Raw genomic sequence first — 20,729 nt, 5'->3', positions numbered from 1 at the left:
TATATAATGTGTGTGTATGTATATTTACCCTTTTTTAAAGCCACAAGGTGGCAATCTAGTTCCTTATAGAATCATAAGTGGCCTTTGTGACAGAGCATAAAATCCTTACCTGAGGTTTACAAGCCATATTAACAAGGATATATGTATATATAACCCACTTATTTTAACAATACTAACGGAGATCCAATACATAAAATTTCTAGGATAGATGGCTAAAACGTGGATCATCAAAATAGAATTTTATTTTATTTTTTTGCATTTCTGTCCCACGCTTCAAAGCGACCTTTTATTTAAAGCACCTGGGAGACTTCACTGGGCAGAGGATCACAGCGGCGGCAGATGGGAGGTTGTGCCGCCTGCCTGACTGTAACAGCTGAGGTGCACTAATAGGACAGGCAGCCGCACAGAAAGCCGGGACGCTTATCGCCCTCCGAGGAGCTGTTTGACAGCAGGAGAGTCGGCGTTGGCCGTGCAATGTCCCTCTGAGGTTAGATACATATACTGTACGTGTGTTTTTCTTTTCCTTTTTTTTTTGTTATACCAAAAATGGGCTTCAGTTTTAATGCACTCTGACAACGTGGCCTTGTCAGGGGTTTTCTCAAGTTTGGGGGGCCGGGGAACGAGAGAGGAGTGAGAAATGGAAAGGAAAAATTCATCAACCGATAACTCACTGTATCTATTTTTCTTTTTTTCTGGCTGCTGTCTCTCTGCTTTGTTCGAGTTGAGTGATGAGCCATAGTCCTCTGTCCTCTGGGTGACATTCAAAGAAAACATAAATCCTGATTTTTATGGTACAGTGCAGCGATAAAGCTTCCCTTCTAATTGGAGCTGTAATGAATTACTATAATTACTTATTGAATATACAGCACTGGAAATGGAGAAGAATGGCTTTGTTTTTTTGTTAATGTAGAAAAACTAACAAGAGATATGAGATTAGAAACCGTCTTTGTGTTTAAATCTTTAATTCTATCAAAGATAATTTGTAAATTTTAAGCCCAGAACGATAAGGCTGTGCAAAATTATTCACATGCTTTCACTTTTTTTTAACATATATATATATATTTATCCAACCTTTGCAGAAACTTATGGCATCTCAAGCATTTGCCTATTCTTCTCTGCACAATACCTCAAGCTACGTCAGATTGGGTGGAAAATATCTGTGATTTTTCCAGATTTTAGGCGTGGACTTTAACTGGGCCATTTTTGCATATAAATATGTTTTGATCCAAGCCATCCCGTTGAAGCCCCAGCTGCCTGTTTAATCTGTTCTGCAGGAAGGTGGATCTTTGCCTCAGCTTCAAATCCTTTGCAGTCTACAACTCCATCTTCCTCCAGCTAGCTTTGCTTTCTCTGATGCAATAAAAGCATTTCCACAGCATGACGCTACCACCACCATTCTTCCCCATGGGGACAGTGTGCTCAATGTGCTACGCCGTGTTAGTTTTTCTCCACAGATATTTTGCAGGCTGCTCAATCCCGTCTGATCAGACCAGCGTTTTCCACATGGTCTTTTCTTATTCAACAATGGCTTTGCTCCTGCTATACTTTCACAAGAGATCATGAAAACACGCAGTGGTCCCGTCAACAGGTTCCTTCACCTTGGCTCAGCTGTGAACCTCTGCGGTTCCAGAATCACCAAGGGCATTTTGTCAGTTTCCCTCAATAATGATCTCACTGTTTAGCCTACGGGTTTAAATACATGTCTCGGGTTTGCAGCTGTGCTGTAGTTTTTCCTCTTTTCACATGATGAATTGAACAGTGATGCGAGATGTTAAATACTTGGGATATGTGCTAACCCTGCTGCAACTCATTCACTTCTTTATTTCTGACCTGTGATTGTTGTTTTTTTTTTACGGTGCGCTAATGGTATCTAACAAACCTCAGGCCTTCACAGAACGGCTTTATACTGTGAGTGAATTAGAAACAGGCGAATGCACACCGCCAAGGTGGGTTGCATTGGATTTTATTTATAGGCAAAGGGAGTAGGATGTGAATGCATGCAACATTATTTGTTAAATAAAATGTCACAAAACACAATCATACTCTCATTTCTGCAGCTCTGTCACATAAATTACCCTAAACATATTGAAATCTATGCTTGTAGCATGATAAAATGGGACAAGGTTCAAGGTATGACTACTGCAGCGAAACACTGCCTTCATTACTGAAATAAGGCCAGCGTTTGCCCTTTTGAGCTCTGCTTTTTAAATATTTGGCAACGGGTCATCTAGTCAGTGGCAAACAAGGCTAAAAGCTGCCTCTCATCTTTAAGTGCCAATAAAAAGATATCCTTAATGGATGACAACTTTCCTCCCCCCAGCCCTGTCTCTTGTTAGTTCTAGACAGACATATCTTCTAACGCAATTTAAAATCAAGATATAATGTTTAAAGGATAAATGCCACCATGTCATTAATCCTCCAGCGCAGTAAATAACACTAATGATACCAGAATATCACTAATTAATACTTTCCCCCCATAAAAACACACCTTCATGAGCTGAATATATATGAACAGAGCTGTTGCGGGGGTGGGGGGAGATGGTGAATATATTTTGGGTTTGATGGTGCAGGAAGCTGTCAGTTTTCACAGCTGCCTTGCAGCTCAGATAAAGCAATTCCAAAAATATTTTAACTAACATAAATTATCAATTAAACTTGATCATTTTTGTCAGCATTGTTTGTTGGCTGCAAAACAATGTCCTGGTATTAGTGCTGTCATGTTTGTTGACTATTATGAAGAGTGCTGATGGTTGATCTCTATGCTACTCTCCATGACTTAATCCGGATCAGTCCGTCAGCTGTTTGGATTGTTGGGCAGGTCTCACCTCAGCTTCATGGAGAGTTTCTGTCAGGAATAACTCAGGCTTTATTTATGTGATAACTCCAAGCTTTTTGCAGGATATGTATCACCCACCCCACCCCAGATAATGCCCCATATATCAGGATTCAATTAAAGCTCTTCCCGCCCCGCTCCACACATCAGGGTTCGAACCTTTAAAATCTAAAATGGTCACTTTTTAACTGCAAGTCACTATTAATAGAGGTCAGTTTCATGTAACATAATTCAGCAGCAGATGAAGTACACTCTGGTTTATGACATTTTCAAAGATGTGGCAGATTTAAAGTGAAACTTATGGAAGGCATGGCATACAGAGACCTGGAGAAATATTTACACCTTTTGAACTTTTTGACATTTTGTCTTGCTGCAACCACAAATTTGTTGTATTTTATTGGAATTTTAAGTGATTAACCAACAGGAAGACATGCATAATTATGAAGTCGAAGGAAAATGAATCTCTTTTTGTTCTGGGTCAGGAAAACGGGTCAGAGAAGAAGGGAAAAATGGAAGAAGCTAAATAAAAGACATCAGTTGTAGACAAACAGAAGTTGCAAAAGACAAGAGACGAGGATGAAAGTTCACCTTGCAGCAGGCCAGCGGCTCTATTCATGCTTCCAGGGCTACAATGGATTGGTTTGGATCAGGATTACGGCCCGCAGGTCACTTGCAGCCGCCAACAGATATTTGGCTCACACTGCAGTTCATGAATGGTACGAGTTAGGTCTGCCAAAAAACATGTACAACCTTTGTTTATTTGTATATTAACTGAACTGCATTCCACAATTCAACACCTACCCAGCTGGGGAATGGCATTCAGGCCAGGCTTGCAGCGTACACCTGGTAGCTGCTGCGTTGAAATGAGGCTGGATCAGATTCACACCGTAAATGAACTGCTCTGGAGTTTATTTGGAACGGAACCGCACCTCGAATGGCTCAATTAACTCCGCAGTCGAGTTATTTGATTATTATTATTTGAAGCAGACGCATCTTAAAAGTCGAGGGACAGCGACCCTTGAGAAGTGGATTTAAGGACCTCTGCTGTAGAGAATTTGTAGCAAGATGTAACAATTGATGTTTCTAGATTCTCTTCATTTAATATTATCACCCATTATTCCTTGCGACATAGCACACGCTCAAAGATATAAGGTGGTAGAGACGTAATGTAAGAGATTTACAGCTTTACCTGCAGTGAAAAGTGGTTCTATAACTATAGGAATATATTTTGAGGAATTTTTCATTATTTAGGAAAAATTGAAAACTATGTATCATTTACCTTCCACTTTACAATTACATGCCATTTTATGTTGGCGTGTGACATATAAAATAAATTTAAATTTCTGGTTGTACTTTAATTTCATGAAAAAGTCCAAGAAAGGTGACTAGGCAAATTTTCTGTCGTATGTAAAGGTGTGGATTTCAGTTGTATTTTTTTTAAGTGTTTTATATTGTAAAATAAGAAATTAGCTGCCAATAAGTATGAAACTGAATGGATTTTTTTTATAGGCACCACGTGGTGTAAGATGGCATTGCCTTCTATCTTACAGTCTTCATTCAAAGAGTAGTTTAAAGATATCAGTCAGTTTGTTTCTTGCATTAGCGGTCAGAATGCCACCTTAACGCACATAACACACCAGCTGATCCCTAATGAAGCTGTTACGGCCGTGAGCTGGTCAGTCATTTCTCTCGCATACTCTCCAGTATACATCACCGCCGCAGACAGGACTCGCATTCCAGCGTGTGAGGCTGGCAGCCAAAGCTGTCACGAAGACCAGAGCTATACCCCTGACATCTGAGTCGAGATAAATCAGGCTTATCAAAGTGACAGGTGTTTGTTCACCTGCCATAAACATCTCCCACATCTCGCTGCTGCTCATGCCTTTGCAGATTATTTACAAGTCTGCGGGCACCACAGCCTGCCCCCCTGTTTACTCTCTTGTTGTAGCTCTGATAGCAGGTCAGCGATCGACAGCTGATTTACAGTACTAGTTAGCGAGGTGAGTAATGATCCGGGAGGCTTTGGGAGGACAGCTTGTAATCAGCAGAGGTCAGAGAAGCATGTGAGGCTCTAACTGTAATTACAGCCCTCTGCGGTCTTCGCACCCACATGAACTGCAGCTGAGTGACTGTCATTCCTTTGCAAACCGATCAGCCTCATCTCCTCTTACTTTTCCTTCTTTGCCTCCCTAACTTCTGTGCCTCCGGTCTCCTCTTTAGTTTCTAGCTCAGCTCTTTATATAGCCAGCAGTCCTTGTAAGACAACCTCTTGGAGGAAGTAAAGGTGTTAAGGCTAAATTACATGAGCTGCCCGGGGTAACTTAGACCCTTGGATAAGATGTTGTTGCCATCATTCCTCTTCTGTGTCAGCTTTAGTATGTGACCGGGTTTGAGTTAATGTGAGCTGATTTAGTGCTCAGGCAACAGATGAACATGCTAATCACGACAAAGTGGCATAAGCACACCATGACTCCAGACTTTGTCAGATATTCACTAGATTTTAGTGAATCTAGTGCCGAGTTTCGCGAAAACCCTGCGATTGCGTGAAGAGAATATCATTTGAAAGCAAAAAGGTATGAACTTAGCCACTTGTTTCTAGTGACAGATGTATATTTGTGAGTGGCAAAACTCTTAAATTATAATTTTGGTATTTGAGAACCAAACCAAATGCGGTTCTCCTCTGACATGGAGATGCTGTTGCCCCAGTTTTTAGGAGTTCCTTGATCTCCTAAAAGATCAAGGGACTTGATCTTGATCTTGTCAGGATCTGGAGGTTTTGTAACTGAGGGCAACTGAGACCTGCCCCAATAGCAGGTGTACGCTGCTCACATATGTTGGACTTTAGGTGCAGTGATGGATTTAGATTTTGGAAAGTAGGTATTTTCCTACTTTGAGGGCAGCATACTCAAGTATTATATAAATATCTTTCAGTTGCATCCTGAACATGTTTTGTTGCATTTTATGCTTGTATTAAAATGGAGTTGGCACAACAAAGGATTGATTAGGAGCCTTCTGCTTGTTTCTGACTGTAGGGAGGCTGGGTCACAAGCTTTTTGTTCTGCCTTTGTGCATTTTATCCAACAACAGAATCTGCATGTTGCTGCATGCTAATTGGTTGTGGGGGTGCTAGAAGAAGAGCCAATTCCTGCATGAACCACCTCTTGGATGGTGAGTTTGCTTTCACATGTATTTGAAGCAGTTAGTGGATAATGCATGCAAAATATTAATTTACCTTCCCAAAACTCTTGATGCTTTTCTGCAAGTAGCTGCTTCTTCGGGGTGAGACATTAACTTCAAGCTAATTCTTTTGGTGTCAAACAACTTCAATCTAAAATATCACAAAATCATCTTCAAGTCTTTCTGGATTCCTTATTTTCCTTGAACACATAGAGCAACATTGTCCAAGTAGAAAATTAACAAAAACATATACATCTCTCTAACATTTGTTTTTTTTCTGTTTTACAAGATTGATGACAATTCAAATTTGAACTAAAGATTTTTTTCCCCCTGAAAGCATTAGACTGCACAAATGTTTTTTAAGGGCCAGAAATCTGTACATTCATGTGTTTTTATCACATGTAAATTAAATAGACTTGCTTGAATATACATATGCATGTCCAAAGAGTCCCATATCCATGTTGTGACTCAAAATGAGAATATTTGGTCTGTACATTAGACATGCGAGAATCATTTGTGTCAATATGCAGACGCCGAGATGATGGACTGTCTGTGAAAAACAATCCGAGCCAGTCACTGGATCTACAGCAGAAAGGGGAGAATTTAGGCTCATCATAAAAAATAATAAAAAAAAAATCCTCCTCGCCTCTTATTTCACGCAGACATTTTTATGCTTTTTTTATTTTCTACCTCATTGCAGCCGTGAGCCGCTTGCTGATTTACACATGCTGGCAGCAAAGCTTGGGAGCCCCCGGAGATGGTGCCCTCAACACCTCCACTTCACTCCTTTGTTTCTTCAGCTCCTCTGTCGTCCTCACAGTGCCATCGCTGGCAGTGTCTCCATTCCCTGTCTGACCAGAGGGCTCCCCTTCTACGCATTGTTCATCCCTAACAAGACGGGAGTCCAGAGGGACCTGATCCTGTGACGTGCAGAGGGTGACGTTCCCCAGAGCCAAGACACAAATTCATGCGCTGATGAGGAGGGAGTATATATGTATATATGTGTGTCAGTTTTGCTTTTTTTTTGTTTTTTGATTTGCTGCATATATGATGAAATCAAATCAGTGTGGGTGTTGTGAAATGTGGACACCTGCTCTAATGTCTTACTGTAATGTTCCAAAATCAGATCGACTTCAATCAATTACCATTAGAGATCACCTGGTTGCTTATAGATTCCAGCTAAACTGCCAAGAACAATTGAAAAAAAAAAACCCAAAAAAACAATCAATTTTTGGATGTGAAAGGCTGAGGCAAAGATGTGCAGCAAAAAGGGAGTTAGACAAAGTGTTGACTCAGATGGAATGAATGCAGCATGTTTTACATTTTATTTGTAAAATAAAATCCCAAAACATGCTATTTTTCATTTTCTTAACAACTGCAAGACTCCTTGTGTCGGTCTATCTCAAGTGGTAATACTGAGACGAAATGTGACAAAGTTTGAGGAGTGTGAACAATTCTGCAAGGCACTTATATGAAAACATGTTTTTGCACAGAATAGCTGAAGATGCAGTATAACACAGATATGTTTCTTTTCTCAACACATGACCCAGCCTCCTCATCTATCTACTTTAAAGTACCAATTTCAAAGGAAATGTCTTTCCATACTATATTGTATCAGTAAATTACAAACTGCAATCTCAGCCTTTTCCCTCAGGCTCAGAGATGCTCCTTTAATGCTGATCTGCTCCATCTGAAGGAGATGAGAAGCTGCTGCTCTCCTTGGTTTAGTGATCACACTCCTTCCAAATGATTGCTACATCCGCAGCGCGCATAAGATGATGGCGCAGGGAGGGAGACCGGCAGCTATTGCTGCGCAAAACTGAGGGAACCAGTATGGCTGCTAGGTTTGATGAATGACTGATGTCACTTTATGTCAGCTCATTTCCATCTGTGCCATCTCAGAGACAAAGAAAAAAAATTGCTGTAAAATAAGCTTCTTTTTTTATGTATTTATTTAATTTTCTATATTAAGGTAGCACTTTCTCTTAAGCATACATTTTACTGGCAGAGTTACAATACAAACTGGAGATTTCATATTGGTATGAAATGAAATATCTTGTGTATTTCTGTGCATTTTAAAAACAAATTTTCAGTGGTTTCAGTGCCGGATAATACGTCTCACTGTCCCATTATCATACAAATACTCCTGGTAGATTCTTGTTAAATTATCTCTTTAGGTCCCATTGCCTCTCTGTTGCCAGTGAAGCTCAGTTTTGTCCAGTATCGACTCATCTGGGTTCCGCAGAATTGCAGTCAAAGAGATTTAATATCTTAAATTGTGCTGAGCTGCTATTGCTACTAATGGATTCTGTATAATGCAGCACTTAAAATGCATGAGCAGCCGCTGATTTATCTGTAATTTGCCTCCACTGGAGCATATCTGCCTCAGTACACCCGTTGGTTTTTCAGCTCCCTACAGAAAACTTTATTGGGATTTTATGTTGTTACATCTCTGACTCTGTCCAACATAAAGATGGACTTTTATTTGTTGTCTGTAGAAAGAAAACACAGCGAGGGAGGATGACGCAGATTTGAGATGGGATTAGTTAGATGCAGAAACATGCATGATGTTGTGGTGCGAGGCAGACACATCTCTCAGAGAAGGCTCACCGCTCTGTCCAATATTTTTCTATTTACTGTTAAGTTATAGTCATTCATTCCACACTAAAATAAAAACAATGCATTTGTTGCTTTTACAGAACACATGTTCTCAGACGATTTTACTGAATTACTATCTTTTCAAATCACTTGAACCTCTTTAGAGACTCACACAATGTGCATAGCGGCGTTGTTTGTACAGCAGCGGACCAAACTGTTTTTAGTAGTTACTGGTTTTACTGCAGAAGAGCTTTGCTGACAGATTACAGTAGGCTGAAGTTAATGGCCGGTACACCAGAGTCACGGACCATTAAAATTAGATTCAATATTCCCCGTGAGGCTGAACAAAACCTAACAGTTTCAATCCTGAAATGCTTAAACATTTCAATTCAAGCGTCTGTAGAGAAACTGGCTGCTAAATTTTAACCAAAAAATATTCTTGATCTTAATTCTTTATTTCACAAGGGGTGGGGGGGGGGGCAAATATATTTCCACATCCATTTAAAATCTGTCTCTGAGGAGAAAAGTATGCAGATATGAGGGACAGTAGGGCGGTGCAGTTACAAGGGTTGAAATCCTGGCTGGTCCCTCTCAGTGTGGAGATCGTCTGGTGGAATATTGCATTTGTGTGTTCTCTCTAGATACATGACTTCCTCTCTGAATCTAAAAACATGGCAGGTAGGTGAATTGGCCAATAAACATTTACCTGAATTCCTTGAATCCTTGAATCTTTGAATTTACCTGAGGTGTTTGACTTGTGTCAGGGAGAAAGTCACCGACTCCAGCCTCGGTTCTGCTCGGTTTGGGAACGTGGAGAGAAGTGACGGATGGCATGCGTGTACGGTGTTGTATGTTTTCTCTAAAATCACTGAAGCTGGGTTGTTAGAGAAGATTAAAATATACTGGATCTTAAAACAAGAGTTGGCTAAAAAACACCAGTGACAGATATTCAAGTTTAAACGGGGAAGAAAAAAAAACTTCACTTATTGCAACATCTTGAAAAGAACATGTAGAGTAAAGTAGCTTTTTTCACTTCTGCTAATAATGGAATTGGAATAATGAATCAGTGTTTCACTTAACCTTTTTGTTAAGATTCCTAGTTGAAGGTCTAATAATTTAGTTTCTAAATGAAACTATTTATATTTTAGCATTAGAAACATTAAGCTCAAAAACAGCTAACAGCTAACCTCCAAATAAACAGATAAAAGAACTGTCTTCAGCACACACTCAAACATTGATCTGATATTTTATTTTTTTTAACAATGTGTACTGTATAGTAACATATGCGCACATATATGACAAGATATCTTTAGAAAAGAAAGGCCACCTGCACCTCTTCTTCCTAATGCAACCAGTTCTGAATTTATAATGAACTCCTCAGCTGCTGCACAGAGAAGCAGCTAATCTATGGCCTAACCCTGACTCTTACTCTAACCTAACCATTACCAGAACATACCTAATACTAAACCTAACCTAAAAGCCCCAAAACAATACTTCTTCTTATGGGAATCAAGCTTTGAGCCACACAGTACATATGTTAGAAAAATAGACCTTACAGTGCATCACATACAAGGAGACACACACAGTAGCAGAAGCAGCTGCAAGGAACGGCCTCAAACTAACACAAAGCAAAGCAGACAGATTAAAGGAGCGGCCTGTCAGCACAGCTGGCATTTGCTCAGCAGAGAGCAATGTTTCCTGTCTTACTGGTGGCCTTCTCAGACAGGAGTGAGTCCAGTGGGAGTCCAGAGGACCTCCTGCCCGGCACACACCTGACAAGTGGGGGGAAGGGTGCGTGTGCTGAAACTCTGCTGAGACCTTATTAAACATGTCATCCTGCTAAGCACTGCAGCAGCCACCAGATGACAAGCTTCCCACACTCGAGACCCGTACAGTGACATCAGGCTATGACTGCTTGACATATTATCCTACTATTGGGACGTTTTCATGGTACGAATGAGCAAACTCTGTCGTGCTTCTGTCAAAATTAATTTATAAAGCTACAACACACAGTTACAGCACATGTTTCCAAGAGAGAGAGAGATAAATGTACAAACTGTGACAACACTGCCACCCGCAGGCGCAACATTATTACACGTGTTTGTACCATGCACACATAATATCATCACAAAGAAACAAAACGTTATGGATAATTTTTCATACCCCCGAATAAACTTTTTCCACACATTTTTGTCACTTTTGGCCACAAAGTTAAGTAATCTAGTTGACACATAGAAGTAAAATAATTTGTTTCAGAAATAGGAATCTGAAAAGTAAGCACATGAACAAATTGAACAAATTGATACTTTTATCCATTTTTCTTCCCAAAACAGCTAAGTAAAATCAAATTGGATGGAGAGTCTTTATGGACATTATTTTTCAAATTCTGCAGCAGGTTCTCAATTATTTTTTAGGTTAGTACTTTGACGGGGCCATTTTGCCACATGAACATGCTGTGGGTATATGGCATGTTTAGGGTTGTTGTCCTGCTAGTCTCAAGCTTCTTAGTTAATTTAGTGCCATTCATCTCTCCATTCAACTCTGACCATGTTTCACGATGGGGATGTTGTGTTTATTCTTATATCCAGTGTTTGTTTGCTTTTTTTCCCACCATGCATTTTGTTTTGTGTGTGGTTTTATGACCTCATCCTGCTGTAAACAATAATCTAGGGGTATCAGAGGAAATGTGGCTGAATACATGCGCACACTTCTCTCCCCTCACATTTCTATTTGCAAAAAATGTTAAAAACCAGTGTGAGTTTTTGTCGGTCTGCAACATAACAATTGTTATGTCTGACGTTATACTTTAAGACACTGTAAAAAAACAAATGTTCTAGTGGTGTGAATACTTTTTCGAGCAGATGAATGGAGGCTGAAATTAAAATAATTACCGTATTTTCCGCACTATAAGGCGCACAGGATTATAAGGCGCACCTTCAATGAATGGCCTATTTAAAAAAAAATGTTCATATATAAGTTGTACCGCGTTATAAGGCGCATAGAATAAACGCTGCAGGAGAGGCTGGAGTTACGTTATGCATCCACTAGATGGAGCTGCACTAAAGTGAATCTCAACAAAACAGTTCGAATCCGGTCGGTGAGGAGAGCCTTCCGCAACTGGGCCAGGGTGTGGCCGGATGATGGTCTCCGTTCACGCACAGCATGTTTGTGGAGAACGTGGTGCTAAATGACCTGGAAACGACCTGATTCTAGACGGTCGGTAGATAGATAGGTCAGTCAAACTTTATTAACAAACCAGCGTTCTGACAACTATCCCAGCATGCACCCTGCGCTTCTTCTTCTACGGGCGAAAATGAAGTCGGCGGCTGCTTACCGTAGTTGCTAGACCTGTTGTGGCTCAATATTGGTCCATATATAAGGCGCACCGGATTATAAGGTGCACTGTCGGCTTTTGAGGAAATTGAAGGTTTTTAGGTGCACCTTATAGTGCGGAAAATACGGTACTGATTTTGTGAAACCGGCTTTTCAATTAGGACAATGTAAATTAACACAAAAGTGAAAATGGTTGCAGGGAAAGGTAACAAGTTGCTTTCCTTAAGGCCATTTCACATCCAGAAAGATGGACATGAATCAAGTAAACAGACTCGAGCTTTCACTTTCATTCAGTCGTTTCCAGTTTTCATACAGAACCATTCGAGCAGCTGAGCATCTCCTCTGGGCAGGTTCCCCTCAGATCAAGGGTGGCTGCACTCCTTGACTGGTTTAATGTCAACTCCTTTGTCTTGTGCCTTGGGTCTCTGCTCTCTGAGCTGCAAAAACACAACAAACAGCAACGTTTATCACAGGTTAATCAGGTGCCGTGCCCTAACTTGTTTGGCATCCGTTGTTGCCAAACAAGTTTGTGCTGATGTGTCGTTGGTTCTTGTAAGAGCAGTGTTTCCGTCTGGACTTTCCTGACGAGACGGTGGAAAATTCAGTGTTGCATTACCTATCTGAGTCAGAGTCACAGGACACGCCGAGGTCCCTCTGCAGGTCCTCTTCTGAGTGAAATCTCCTCAGGCCGCAGCTCTGCACAGCCTGGGCCACGGTGAAGCTGGTCTTTCCGGCAACGCAGGCCTCCATTTTGGAAATGCTCAGCTGGGACTGAAGGAAAAGGTGCAGGCAGCTGTCGGATAACATCAGATTGCTCTGGAGGATTCTGAGAAATGAGGGAAATAAACAAATAAGGATCTGCCGTGTGTGGCGTAGTGTGCCGCCTGGGGATGTGAAAACGTCCTGTGGTCTGGAGGCTGGTGAAAACCAGTGTGCACCAGTTGGGTTGAGCCAAGCGATGTCTCCAAGTTATAAATGCACTGCTGTGTGAGGTCGTTCTTACTTTTCCAAAAACTTCTGGAGTCCTTTCATCCGATCCGCAACCTGCTGGGCGTTGTTCAGACTGAAGAAGGGGTTTTTGGGTGGAAGCTGTGGTAGCTGTAAGCTACAAAACATGCAGGCAAAGGAGAACCATTTAGGACGTGAAGTTTAATAGAAACCTTTGCCTTCCTGAGTTTTATCAAATGACATATTTGCTCACAGTAGGAGAGAATTTTCTTGGAGTTTCTGTCTGAGCCACACAAACTCACTGAATCTCCTCCTCACTCTTGAAGTCTTCTTGGTGAAGAACACACTGTTGGTCTGAAAACAGAACACAGCAGCAGCACAGTTAGAACAAGGAAACAACATGAGTGAAGCCATCTTCTCTCCACTTGTACTTACGTGTAAACAAATCTCATAGTCCATGTAGGCATGCCAGAAGTCATTCTTTTGTATCCGCGGGTCTCGCACCCAGACACTGATAACCTGCTGCATGGAGACGGCAGGAGAGCTCCTGAGCTGAACGGAGTGAACCGTGTTGTGAAACAAAGAGGAAGGGTTTTATGAGTAGACAGAGGAAGTGTAATGACAAGCCCAACAAAAATAGAGGAGGAGAGGAAATTCCCATGTATTCCAAGTCCTGTTTTGCCTTTTCTATCTGCTCATTGGCCCTGGATCGAGCGTGTAGCATTTTTTTTTTTTTAAATCAAATCACATTTCAAAGAAAGCCTACCGGATTCCCAGTATTTTCAGTTTCTTCTCTGATAATCCGAAACACAGACAGAGCTCAAAGTCAGTAAGCTTATCCCTGATAGTGCTGTGCACAGCATTGTGCTTGTGCCTTTATTTCCACTTTTACTGCCGAGGAGCAAAGGTTTCCAAATATAGTCACGAGACAAACAAAAGCCTTTCCCCGAAGTAAAATCTATAAAACAGCACCTTATCTACAGCCTCTTTTTGGGATTTCCAAAAGAGGTCGTTTGACCTTTCCACATTTTGTCACATAACAACCACAAAATTTAGTGTATTTTAATGGGATTTTATGTATCAGAATAACAATAAGCAGTGCTTTATTGGAGCAATAGAAACCTTGACTGTATCATTCCAACACATAAATATGATCTTGATCTAAGTAATTCAACTGTACCTCAGGCTGTGTTTAGAGGTCGCTCTCCTGCTGGATAGAGGAGATTCAATCCTTAGTTTCTAACAGGTTTCCTTCCAGGGCAGCCCTCTGTTTTACTGACCAGCTCCATCTGCTGACATGCAGGACTCTGCTCCTCCTATGTTTCACTTTGTGGATGGTGTGCTCAGTCATGTGTTAGTACAAAGCATTATGCACGTAGTCCAAAAAGATCGATTTTGATCTCACATCCTCTCGTTTGGGTCCCCAACATAGCTTGAGAAAAATCACATAGAGGCCCAGATTAGTAGAGTGTTTACCGAGCAGTAAACCTGACGCTGTTGCGATGAAGGCGTTTCAATAAGTGACAGAGTTATAAAAGGTTTTGTTTATTTGCAGACTTCACAGATTAAGGTCAACAGTTACAGCAGAAGGTGTGTTTAAGGTTCAGCTGGGTGTCCCATAACAGTCATGGGAGATATGTAAAGTCACATCAGTGCCATCAGAACAGTTATCTACTACAAACAGCTGAGTCATTCCAGCAGTGACTCAGTCTCTTAACTAAAGTGCTACATTTAATAACGGGTGCTCACAGGGTAAATACTAAAAGGAATCAAACTCAACTTAATCAGAAACTTAATTCTACCAGGACGTCACTTTAGATGAAAGAACCAAATGAGTGTAATTGTTAAATGCAGTAGTTTCTTCACTGCTGCCCCTTCTCCCACATGTTGCTGCGCGCTTCTGATCAGCTGGCAAAAAGAATGCTACCACACCTAAATCTCGTAAAATTTTACCCAAATCAAGAGAACATAGCCTGTAACACACAGGCTGCAGATTGCTGAATCGGAAAATATCCAACATTTGTTTTAGCATTTTAAAATAAACTTGAAAGAGCCACACAGACAAAACGACTTCTTTTTGTTAATTCACACCACACATATTAAAAATCCCAAAAAAACAACACATGTGGAAATGTGCACTGACCTGCTGTTAGCTCACTCTGCTAACATTAAACGTGCTTTAATAATGCTTTAATACAGAAAAAAAACAAAACAAAAAAAACAGTAACTAAAAACAAAGGACTACCACAGTGACCGAGTCTGCTACATAATCACAGAAAAGGAATGCAGCAGTAGGTTAATCAAAATTAAAATAAAAATCAGCTGTACTGAACTAAAGTTAGCTTTAGTCTCCATTTTGGTGTCCTCAGAGGAAAAGTAACCTCACTGAGCACCGCAGAGCTGGCAGTGCTTTAAACCCACATCCCCCGCTGAGAATCTCGCAGCTGCTTGAGTAGGAAGCTCCACCTGCAGCGGGACGTGATTTCATGCCGCATGCCTTTAATGTCAGCTGATGGAGGACACTCGATGGAGGAGAAACTAATCTTTAGGTGGAAGTGCAGCTGCTTATCCACAGTCCTCGGCACACATTTTATTTTTTATATATATATTTACTGCTCGCCCTCTCCACAGTGCCAGGTCAGCTTCTGCTCGTAGAAGTCAATGACCACCTGGGGACATCTGGCACTTGCTTCGCGAGCCGACATCAGGGCGACCTCGTCGGAGTTCTTCCTGTGAGGGAAAAAGCAGGACAGAGAAATGCTGATACAGCCGTCTACTTCAGCAGCAATTCATGCAGTCAAGCTGCAGAAAGTTTTATTGTTGGCATTGGTGTTCTTGTATATACATTTCTTTAAAGAAGGAGGTTGGTGTTTTAGACTTCTTTGAATATTTTGGTAATATTTTGTGAAGCAAAGACCCTATATCTAAAATTCCCATAAAAAAAAAACAATAAAGTCTCAACAAAAAACAGTCTACTGGATTACAGTAAGATATTTTAAACATGTTGTTGAGAAAGATTGTTTTCCTTTCTTTTCTTTTTAACTGCATTTCAACTGGATTTCTCAACACAGAAAAGTAAATTATTTTTCAAAGTCCACATATTTACTGTACTTCTAAAAGTAACTTTGCTATCAGTAAGGAACTTTGGACTGTACTAATAGTGAGCTTGGTGACCCAAGTCAAGAACAACAAAAACCTCTTGAGATAAGTCAGACGTACTTTCTCTGTTATGTATTAGCTTTATTGTTAAGTGATTTGTTTAATTACTTAAATCTTAAAGAGGCCCACAAATATGCCCTTTAAAAGATCTCTGGTGACATCTGTAAATAGTTCTGCACAAACACTCCCTCCTCAGTTTAACTGCACTGGAAAGGATGTGATGAACCTCTAAGAAATGAAGTGTCAAGCTGGTTGAAATGGAAATATTTGAAGGAGTTTAGAGTCTGTCTTTACTGCTAATGGTGCTTTAACCACATATTTTTTTTAAAGAAATCTAAACCCTAATGTGGAAAACCTTTGAATAAATACCAAAAGTAGATGTTTGGACATGTGTCAGCATTTGAACTCCCCCCCCTCTTTAAGTTCACTCAAGTGAGCTCAAATTTAACCAATCGACTTCTTGTGGGCTAAATTCTGATGTTTTTCATATGAGAAAATACACCTCAACTAGGTGTGAGCCTGAAAAAGATGTTTTAATATAAAGTTTCCATTTAAGAATCATATCATTTCTCATGCCAAAAGTGTCTCAACATACAAAAATCATCAAAATACAAACAACTTGCTCTGGTTGTTGAGTGTTTTAAAACTAATCCCAATCTTGCACAATGTTTTTTTGCTTTTTAACTACTTGCTTCGACTGGATTGGGTGAAGCAAAAATGTTTTCTGTCCTCATGGGCAGACGTGAGAAACAATCTGTGAAAATCAGTAAATCTCTCAGACACAAACAGTTGGTGTTGGAGTGCCATCAACTGGGTCACATTTGTCCAAATAAACCTACCGTGATACACATTTGCATTTCATTTGCACTTAAAGTTCAAAGCTGGTCTTACTCAAAGCCAGCAGGCTCATATAAATGCACTGAAGGAATAGATTCTGATGATTACGGTCTGGACATCAACAATCAGGTCATACTGGCAGATGGACTGCAGGCAGAGCGACAAGAGTGAAAGAAGTTGGACTTTCCAGCAGTTTATCTCTCAGTTTTACTTGCTTGTCGTACTTTTTTAATTGAAATCATACCATTTCCTCTAAGGCTGAACACTACCGGCCTCAAAAAGGGGAATGAACATGAGGAAGTAATGATGACGTGTAACTGACAGTACAGCCACACATTATAGGAAGTCAACTGTGTGGAACAGTCGAGTAAAATAAAAACAATAAATCATATCTGCTGTGGTCAGAAGTACTTTCCAAAGTTTTGAAGTGATTCCAGCTACAGGACACTAAAGCCTCTTTCACAGCTGATTAAGACCAGTATACTGCCTCCATTGACATTCACAATTCGCTGGATTGTGGCAAAAAAAACAAAAGAAACAACAACATTGTGTATGATTGAAGTGTGACTCCACTGTGCCCTTAGTTCTAATAGTTGTCCCCACCCCTTGCTTTCTTAGCCATCCCACCACAGTGCCACAAGTATCACATCTTCATTCCAAAGTACTTGATTTTAACTGAGCTAAAGCAGATTTAAATATGGTTGTGCCGGGCGATAAGGCTGAAAAACGTATCATCATAAAAGTTAATTTTGATAATTATTGATTTGTTTTTTCTTTTAAATATCTGAAATACTGCCAAACTGATGACGTCACCTTTCCTGCTTTAACTACAATTTCTTCTCGAGCTGCTGCACTCATTTCTCCCATTCACTCCACACAGTTTTTATAAAAAATACTTGTAAGCAGTTATGAGCAACGGTGGCAAAACCTGAATCTGCTGCAGAGCGAGTAACTCAACAAGTTGTTGCTACGTAAACAATGAGTGAGATAGCTGATGCCATCCGCTTTGCTTAGCTGGGCTGTGAGAGGCTGAGCAGCTAAAGAACTTCCCTCTGCGCCAACATCCGCCAGATTACTGGCAGGTCCAGATGGGAGTTCACTGAAATGAGCAGATGTATTTTCTATTGATCTCGTTTCGACTGCAAAATATATTGCCCAGCCATAAAATATAGTATCGCAGCAGCTTCTTGATGAATGGCGTTTTAGACCTCTGTTATTCACCCTATTACCAGCTATTTGCACACATTTCCCCTCCTTTGCTTCCCTCCACTCCACATTTCTACATGTAATGCCTGGTGCTCTTTGACAGCTTGACTAGCACATTTCACATTTCCATTGCAACCTAGAAAATAATAATAATTTTAAAAAAATCATAACTTCCCACATTGCCACTTCTATGTGCTTGTAATTTTCCCACCACCCTCAAAGTCTGTTCTGCACTATTAAATATCAGAAAATAAAAACACTTTTGACATTGTAAAGAGGAAGGGGAGAAGTTACCATTTGACTAAGAACATGAGCTCTCCCTTTCGGTCTGTGGAGCCGATGATGCATTCGGGCTCGAGGTAAGTGCTGAGGTCAGTGGGGGCGTCGGATTCCTCATCATCTGGCTTTAGGACGCTGCTATTCTGCTCCTGAGGCGTCACATGGGACTACAGCAGGAATAACAAAGACAAAGATGGAAGAGGAGTTAGAGAAAGTGATGAGTGATGAACCTGTCTGCCAATGAAATGGGTGAAATAATTTTCCTTATACACTCTGCCTTTAAGCCCAGAAGACAAACTGATACATAGATTGCGAAATTGATGAATGGGTGACATTTAGACAATGGCATTTGGGACTGATCTTTCTATACTCTTATTTTCTTATTTCAAACTACGATTTCTTTTATTATTATTTTTACATAAAATTGTGTAATTTTCCAGAATACTCACGTTATAATTTATATATTTTTTGTTCTTGTACCCAAGCCAGTTATTAAAAAACAAAAACCTGACCCACTTTCGCTTTCAGTTTGCTCCAAAACCAACCACCTTCACACGTGTTCTAGTTCTGCTGTAGCAGGAACAATATCTGCCAGACTGGTCAGCTGATCAAATCCTTCTTCCTCAATTGTCTTCAAATTTAAACAGTGCTTAAAATATAAAAAACTGAAGCAGTGCTGTTTTTTTTTTTTTCCTTACTCACATTAAGGAACTTAACATGGAAACATGAATGCCACGTTTTCAACTCACAATTTCCGTCTCCTGCTTTGCCATTTCTTCTTTAGGAATGAACTCCTGCTCGCTTTGCTCCTCTTCAACCTCCCTGGATAGATGGGCGTCTCTCAGAAACTCCTCAATGAGCCCGGGACAGTCCAAGTTGTCCTCAGGCTCCCACGTGTTTTCTGCACTGTTGGTTACACGCAGGAGGAGGGAGTGTGTTTCACGATCATGTGAACAAACACAGACACTCACTGACAGGTTCTGCAGGGTCTCACTCACTCGGTGAAGCCTTTCCACTTCAGGAAGTACTCCACTCTGCCATTAAAGATTCTCCGCCGAATTATTTTCTCCACCACAAACTCTTGGACTTCTGTAGTCTCCTCAGTCTTCCTCTGTTTGGCAGTCTGCTTCTTTCTCATCCTGCACAATTTAGGATATATATATATAGTAAAGCAGTTTCTTATCAACGCAACAGACCCTTTGATATTTGCATAAAAACATGGCAGAGTTCAGTGTGCGGCGTCCTTCTGACAAAGATTATTTAAGCGCGCCGTCGCTCCACCTGCTGTTTCAGTTCTCTTACTTCACTTCGACACGCAGACATGTCAGCATCCACATATTCACGCCAATACTTTACATACGAGTCTGTTTCTCAGACAGCAGGCTGGATGAGTGAAGCGGAGACAGTGTGACAGACCACATAACACAATGAGGAACGCGAACGTACGCTCTCGCTGTTTACTTATTCTCTGCGGACCGTCTTCCGCGGTGCTGCTTGGCTTGCTTCTGCTTCTGCCTCTGCTTTGTGCGAGTCGCAGCGAACTGCACGCAAACAGCGCCGTCGACGCCGCTTCGCGCGCAAACGGGTCGGCTTGCTCTTTTTTATACGCTCGATAACAACTTTTTCATGAATGAGTTACAATTAAAGATGGCCGTTGATGCTCAGAGGAAGTGGTTGCCAAGGGAAAAGGTCATGCCAGGGAAACCGGGAGGAGACGACGGGGACGCGCACACCGCCGACCAATCGGAGAGCAGTCCGCTTCTCCTGCTCGTGCGTCCCCGTCCGCCGGAGCGGAACTGCCCTGCCACCCAGGGGTGTCAGTTGGGTACCGCAAGGGGCAGTTTTCTGACCAATAGATCTTCACACGTACATACACATACATGTGTGTACACATACACACATGTATGTGTATGTACTTATTTATTTATTTTTCTTAAGATTGTCGTTCGCTGGAGATAGGCACCAGCACCTCTCCCGACTCCACTAGGGACAAAGGTGTACAGAAAATGGATGGATGGATGGATGGATGGATGGATGGATGGATGGATGGATGGATGGATGGATGGATGGATGGATGGATGGATGGATGGATGGATGGATGGATTAATTGCCGCAGGTATTTATTTGAAATTAAGGAGGGCTAAAATAAGACAGGGTCAAACAATGCACAAAATATCCAAATACAGTCAATAATTAATAAAAACTGAGGCAAAAAAAAAAAGAAAAAATACTGACATTATGTTAAACAAAAAATATGAAGCAAATAAAACATCCATCCATCCATCCATTTTCTTACACCCTTGTCCCTTAGTGGGGTCGGGAGGGTTGCTGGTGCCTATCTCCAGCTAACGTACCGGGG

The 20,729-nt window shown here is 41.0% G+C and overlaps 2 protein-coding genes across 3 annotated transcripts; both read right to left on the bottom strand.

Annotated features, from left to right (window-relative positions):
* Positions 1-11,998: 11,998 nt before the first annotated feature.
* Positions 11,999-14,333, bottom strand: snx10b (sorting nexin 10b). The gene is made up of 6 exons (XM_008432507.2): positions 14,070-14,333; positions 13,325-13,441; positions 13,143-13,243; positions 12,945-13,046; positions 12,558-12,767; positions 11,999-12,378 (listed from the first exon to the last, which is right to left on the bottom strand). Exons 2-6 carry the CDS (start codon positions 13,415-13,417, stop codon positions 12,249-12,251), a joined length of 636 nt encoding a protein of 211 aa, XP_008430729.1. The 5' UTR covers positions 13,418-13,441; positions 14,070-14,333; the 3' UTR covers positions 11,999-12,248.
* Positions 14,334-14,418: 85 nt separating this feature from the next.
* cbx3b (chromobox homolog 3b) lies at positions 14,419-20,096 on the bottom strand. 2 transcript variants are annotated; one of them, XM_008432509.2, is made up of 5 exons: positions 19,832-20,096; positions 19,369-19,509; positions 19,120-19,276; positions 18,386-18,537; positions 14,419-15,619 (listed from the first exon to the last, which is right to left on the bottom strand). In XM_008432509.2, the coding sequence occupies exons 2-5, from the start codon at positions 19,506-19,508 to the stop codon at positions 15,499-15,501; spliced, it is 570 nt and encodes a 189-aa protein (XP_008430731.1). In that variant the 5' UTR covers position 19,509; positions 19,832-20,096; the 3' UTR covers positions 14,419-15,498. The 2 variants fall into 2 exon arrangements, with proteins under 2 accessions (XP_008430731.1, XP_008430730.1); XM_008432508.2 differs by having other exon boundaries at positions 19,817-20,093.
* Positions 20,097-20,729: the final 633 nt, after the last annotated feature.

This window comes from Poecilia reticulata, linkage group LG16 (assembly GCF_000633615.1).
Source record: "Poecilia reticulata strain Guanapo linkage group LG16, Guppy_female_1.0+MT, whole genome shotgun sequence".
NCBI classification, from domain to species: domain Eukaryota; kingdom Metazoa; phylum Chordata; class Actinopteri; order Cyprinodontiformes; family Poeciliidae; genus Poecilia; species Poecilia reticulata.
The sequence above is the reverse complement of the archived record's forward strand: the minus strand, read 5'-3'. Positions and strand labels throughout refer to the sequence as shown.

What these genes read in the sequence shown, in the direction of transcription:
- cbx3b (XM_008432509.2), bottom strand. Translation starts at nt 19,508, where the DNA reads ATGAGAAAGAAGCAGACTGCCAAACAGAGGAAGACTGAGGAGACTACA. An exon ending in AAGTGGAAAGGCTTCACCGA is followed by an intron (nt 19,277 to 19,368) that starts GTGAGTGAGACC and finishes TGTAACCAACAG; the next exon opens with TGCAGAAAACACGTGGGAGC. An exon ending in CTCATGTTCTTAGTCAAATG is followed by an intron (nt 15,620 to 18,385) that starts GTAACTTCTCCC and finishes TTTCCCTCACAG; the next exon opens with GAAGAACTCCGACGAGGTCG.
- snx10b (XM_008432507.2), bottom strand. Translation starts at nt 13,417, where the DNA reads ATGCAGCAGGTTATCAGTGTCTGGGTGCGAGACCCGCGGATACAAAAG. An exon ending in ACTATGAGATTTGTTTACAC is followed by an intron (nt 13,244 to 13,324) that starts GTAAGTACAAGT and finishes TTCTGTTTTCAG; the next exon opens with ACCAACAGTGTGTTCTTCAC. An exon ending in TGTGACTCTGACTCAGATAG is followed by an intron (nt 12,379 to 12,557) that starts GTAATGCAACAC and finishes GTGTTTTTGCAG; the next exon opens with CTCAGAGAGCAGAGACCCAA.